Here is a 5,675-nt window from a genome sequence, read left to right on the forward strand (position 1 = left end):
GAGCCACCCAGGCGCCCCAAGTCAGACTTCTCTATAAAGTATGTAAATCACTTCACTGGACTGTTGGTACCATCAGTGTAGAAACATGCCATGTTTTATTCCGTCCATAACCAGTACCAGGTCCAGTGCTTGGCACATAGTAGATACTCAGTAAATATTCAGTGAATAAATAATGGAAATATTTGAACAGATTGTCAGCCTTTCAGAATAATAATAATAATTTTGCATCATCCTTGTGAGCCATACTTGTAAAGATAGATGACCAGGGTTGACAAGAGTGATGAGAAAATGGTTCATTCCTTTTCATTCCTGTGTGTGAGTTACCACCTCACCCCCACTAGCATGACTGTTATTAAAAATAGTCTTGGGGCGCCTGAGTGGTTCAGTTGGTTAAGAGGCCAACTCTTGATCTCAGCTCAGGTCTTGCTCATAAGGTCATGAGTTCAAGCCCCACGTTGGACCCCACGCTGGGCATGGAGCCTACTTAAAAAAATTAATTAAAAAAATGAAAAATTAAAATAGTCTTATTTCTTATATTTAGGTCTTCAATCCATTTTGAGTTCGTTTTTATTTACTTTTTTCTTTTTTGAGTGGATTTTTATATAAGAAGTAAGATAAAGGTCCAACTTCATCCTGCATGTATCCAGTTTTCCCTGCACCATTTGCCGAAGACTGTCTTTTCCCCATTGAATGGTCTTGGCACACTTTTGAAAATGTTTGACCATGTATGTGAGGATATTTTTCTAGGCTTGGTCTTTCATTCATCTATATGTCTCTTCTTATGCCAGTACAATGCTGTTTTGATTGCTGTAACTTTATAGTAAGTTTTGAAGTCGGGAAGTATGCACCTCTGTTCTTTTTAAGATTGTTGTGGCTATTTGGGGTCACTTGAGATTCCATATGAATTTTAGAATGGGTTTTTCTTTTTCCGCAAAAACCTGTCATGGAGATTTTGATAGGAATAGCATTGACTCTGTAGATCACTTTGGGTAGTATTGTCTCCCAAAATTATGAAGTCTTTCAATCCATGCGCACGAGATGTCTTTCCCCTTACGTCTTCAGTTTCTTTCAGCAGTGTTTGTATAGGTCTTTTGCCTGTTGGGTCAAATTTAATACCATCACTTTTGTCATATTCTGTACATTAGAAGGGAGTCACCGTGTCCAGCCCAAGAGGTAGGGATTATAGAGGTCCTCTTAGAGGATGCCTACTATAGTGACCTAATTCTTAAAACCCCAGGAGAAAACATTGATTGGGTCAGCTTCCCTCATTCAGTGGTTTGCAGCCAATGGATTGGGTTCTTTTGTGTTTGGTATCTACCCCTCTATCCAAAAGCTGAGAACGTTGGTGGTAGCAGTCTTCCTCAAAAGGCTGTGTGAGGCATATAATGAATTGCTCTCATTTCCTTTGCCTCTAGAAGTTTTTCTGAGCACTGTAAACTAAATTAGTACTTGGTTTTCTTTTTCAGAGCTGTAGTGCGAGTGCCCTACAGGCAAGATTGAAAGTAGCTGCACATGAAGCTGAGGAGGAATCTGATAATATTGCTGAAGATTTCTTAGAGGGGAAAACTGAAATAGATGATTTTCTCAGTAGCTTCATGGAGAAGAGAACAGTATGTAATCATCTTCAGTTGAGGACAACTGACAGTGTTATATCAAATTACTTAAGTATATTCATGAGTAAAAAATACTTCAGCATGTTACTGAGCTAGAGTTTTGAGTGCCCTGAGAAGAAACTGAAGAGCCTCTATTCTTTAAGAATGATAGCAATATTTTATTATCATTTTGTATTAAAGTTAGTAAATTAGCTTAAATCTGGTCTTAGTTGTTATAGGAGTGTATAACTGCTTATGTTCAACAAGTTATTTAAAAAGGGAAGAATCATAAATTTTATTTTTTTTATTTTTTATTTTTTTAAAGATTTTATTCATTTATTTGACAGAGAGAGATCACAAGCAGGCAGAGAGGCTGGCAGAGAGAGAGGAGGAAGCAGGCTCCCTGCTGAGCAGAGAGCCCGATGCGGGGCTCGATCCCAGGACCCTGAGATCATGACCTGAGCCGAAGGCAGAGGCTTTAACCCACTGAGCCACCCAGGCGCCCCAGAATCTATAAATTTTAAAATTTGCAATATAATATTTGCAATATAATAATATAATGTTCTGCAATAGTTTCTGTTCTGTTCTGATTTCCAAAAATTAAGAAAGTCTATTTAATAGTATTTTGCCCTTTGATAAAATTCTAAATATTTACCTAATTTCTCTGAAACATCACATTTGAAAATTAACCTTTTGTTATTAAACTTGCAATTAAATTTGCAATATAATAATATAATGTTCTGCAATAGTTTCTGTTTGTTCTGATTTCCAAAAATTAAGAAAGTTTATTTAATAGTATTTTGCCCTTTGATAAAATTCTAAATATTTACCTAATTTCTCTGAAACATCACATTTGAAAATTAACCTTTTGTTATTAAACTTCGTAAAATGTGTGCTATGTATATGCATATCCTGTTAAGGAAAGTGGGCAGATTTTATTATCCCCGTTTTCCATAAGAGAAAAATTGAAGTTTAGGGACGTTAAAGACTAGTTATAGCATTAGTAAGGCATTGATCTCTGGTTCATTCTTTTGTGGTACTATACCTTGAAGCTTTTATTTACTAAGCTTCCTAGCTAACAACAGTAGGATTCTTTTCTTTTTTATTTTTAAAACACAGATGCTTGAAATTCTACAATCAGAGAATTGATATAATGGGTCAAGGTTTGTTTTAACATTCTAGAAGTTCACAGGCAAAGGTTATCTTCCAAATACAATTCCATGTTTGCGGGGGTGGGGATTCTTAAATTCTGAGCTACTTTAAACATTCAAAAGTTAAAAATGTCAGCAGGTTAAAGGATTCTTACTTCAAGTTCTGTTATAATTTAAGAAGCAGTAGTTAAATCATTGGAGAAGTGACTGGTATTTTAAATCATTTATCTTCTAGATCTGCCACTGTAGAAGAGCCAAGGAAGAGAAACTTCAACAGGCAATAGCAATGCACAGCCAATTTCACACCCCACTATAGGTAAATTGTCTCCCAGAAAGTTTAAGTCAGAGGCTATTGCATGACTGTTCTTTTATAATTGAAGTCTTTTTACCAGTGCTTGTTTAGTCAGCTTTAAGCATAATTCTGTCATAACTTCTGTTAGAGGATATATAAAATGCTTTGTATTATACATTAAGCATAATTTTATATACATTAGCATTTAACAAGTAGAAATCTTTTGGATGTTTTATCACTATGATGTCAGCTTAAATGAAATGTTGGGTTTTTTTTTTCAGTGTTGGATAGTTCTGTAGAATTGTAAACTATAATTCATTCCTGTCTCTTAGCTCGTATGTGGTGTATACCATATCACTTAGTTGACGTATTTCTCACTAGTCTCCTTTGTCATTTCTTCCTTTAAAATGAACTTCCAGTCTGTCGCTTTTCCATCTCACACCAGGAGTATTCCAGTAATTGTCTTGCCAGTTGCCAGAATGTAGTGTTTCTCCTTCCTACACAGCACTGACAGAACGAACTTCCTCAAATACCACCCTGTGGTATAATTTCTCTGCTGCAGAACTTACAATGAGATCTTAGCAGTAGTAGATCACTGTTAAATTTCTCTCTGGTTTTGAGCCTTCTATAATCTGGAGTATATTTGAGAGCACCCACTTCAATTTTCCATTTTCCCCTTAAGTTTTCCATTTCATGTTCTTTCTCCTATCATTTTATCTTTGGTCACGCCTTTATCGATCTCAAGACACTTTTCCTTTTCCTCTCCATCTCTGTAGTTTTAGGAGTGATTTGGCTGTGAAAACTAGTTCCCACCCCAGCAAATTTAAGTAAAAGTTTGTATTATTGAACAATGCAGAGATAGAGTCAAAATGCACAAAGGACAACTCAGTCACTGAGTGAAAACACTCTGGAAGACCATAAAAACTTCTCACACCCTTGCCAAAGCTGCCTGTTTCTCTTTCCTGCGTCTCTGTTCTTGCCTGCCTCTCACTCTCTTGTGCTTCCCAACTTGCTCTTCAGATCTCCTTTCTTAGCTCTGCTCGCATGTGCTCCACCGTGGCTGCCTGCAGGCCTGATCACATTATGACAGTTCAGGTAGCCCACGGAGATGAGCAAGGGTTTCATTGCAAATCCCCAGGAGAGAGACTGGCCCAACAGCAGTTTAGCCTGGAGATCAGTGTCATGTGGCCCTTTGTTCTTGCAAATGGGCTGAAGGAGTAGACTCTGCGAAGGGAGCATTTCTAAGGAGGGAAGTGGCAGGAATTTCTCATCTCTACCTCAGACTCATCTGCCCCTTTCCTTAATCTAGTTGTACATAACATTACTGCCAACATTGAATTGTTTTTTTTGTTTGTTTGTTTGACAAATGAGACTGTCAATCCCCTTGGGTAAGGGTTGATTTTTAATATCAAGGCATAAGAAGAAACTCGGCATTGAGTAATTATTTATACGAACATGCTAGAATCCTTTCCCTACCTCCTTTTTCCAAGTTATCTTCTTATAGGTAGATCTTAATTGGAAGGGAATGTAAAGAGATGAAAATTTATCATCTTAATTTAAATCTTAGGGCTTTTTTATGTTCTTTTCTTTTCAGATTTTCCTGAAAACATAAACTGCCAAGACAGAAATGACACAAGACTAAGCACATTTTTATGTATGATTTGCAAATTGGCATTTCATCACAGTGGCTGAATTCATAGATATCCTGTATAGATCGTATGCAGAACTGAGACTGATTTTGTACAGATCAGAATGATTGCTGTGGTCTTTGCTTTGAGAAATTTTTCTGCACGATTTGCACTATAAATGTTTATTTATTGTTGATCAGTCCTATCATATTTAAGTTCTATCGCTATTCCTCTGTTAAGTACCTATGCATGTAATTTTAGCTATTTTCAATATTTTATAAAATTGCTTCATTTAAATTTATATTTTTAATTTGAAACTGCCTAATTTCTTTATCAAAAATGGTTTGTTTAGATATTTTTCCTCTCAACCTTTTTGAAAAATTACTATTTTCAACTGTAGAAACCCTTATTTTTTCTTCTTTCCAGATGATGAAACTTTCAAAAACATTTGTTTTTAAATATTCATAGTGTCAGGAAATACCAAACCTACTAATGTGCCATCTCAAGAAAGTAACTTTTAATACACAGTAAATCAAGATAATACATCAGCTCATATATTTAATTTTTAAAATTAAGGGTACACTTAAGAAGCAATATAGTTAAATAATTATTTTACCTAATAGAAAAAAATTGCCTTCTACTTCATCTAGTCCAACATAAACTTTCATACTGATTTTTTTATATAAGTATCTGATAGGTTTGTGATTGGATAATGATATACTTTCTAAATTCCTAATGTTAAAAACTATCTTTTTGTTAATAAATAGTAAATCTAGACACAGAAGTCTGATTTTTTTTTTTTTAACTTTACTGTGAGCTAGCTTTTCCTAAGAACAGGTTTAGTAATGAAATTAATATTTAACTTTTAGGCAGTCTAGTTTTTAATTAAGTTTATTGAAGCTCTTTAAGTTGTAATTTGCTTCTATACAGTGTTACAGAATGAACACATTTTATGCATAGCTGTAAAAGCTAATAAAGGAGAAAATCTGTAACTATATGTATCTGAGGCTTG

At 35.1% G+C, this 5,675-nt stretch overlaps 1 protein-coding gene across 1 annotated transcript in view; it reads left to right on the forward strand.

The window, feature by feature from the left end:
* VPS37A (VPS37A subunit of ESCRT-I) overlaps nt 1–5,442 on the forward strand; it is a 53,057-nt gene extending 47,615 nt beyond the window's left edge. Inside the window, exons 10-12 of the mRNA XM_032844953.1 lie at nt 1,467–1,610; nt 2,979–3,059; nt 4,630–5,442. Coding sequence (XP_032700844.1) covers nt 1,467–1,610; nt 2,979–3,059 — 225 coding nt within the window. The 3' untranslated portion in view covers nt 4,630–5,442. The remainder of the gene's footprint in view (nt 1–1,466; nt 1,611–2,978; nt 3,060–4,629) is intronic.
* The last annotated feature ends 233 nt before the right edge of the window (nt 5,443–5,675 follow it).

This window comes from Lontra canadensis, unplaced genomic scaffold, assembly GCF_010015895.1.
Source record: "Lontra canadensis isolate GAN:19392208 unplaced genomic scaffold, GSC_riverotter_1.0 scaffold159, whole genome shotgun sequence".
In the NCBI taxonomy this organism is placed as follows: Eukaryota; Metazoa; Chordata; class Mammalia; order Carnivora; family Mustelidae; genus Lontra; species Lontra canadensis.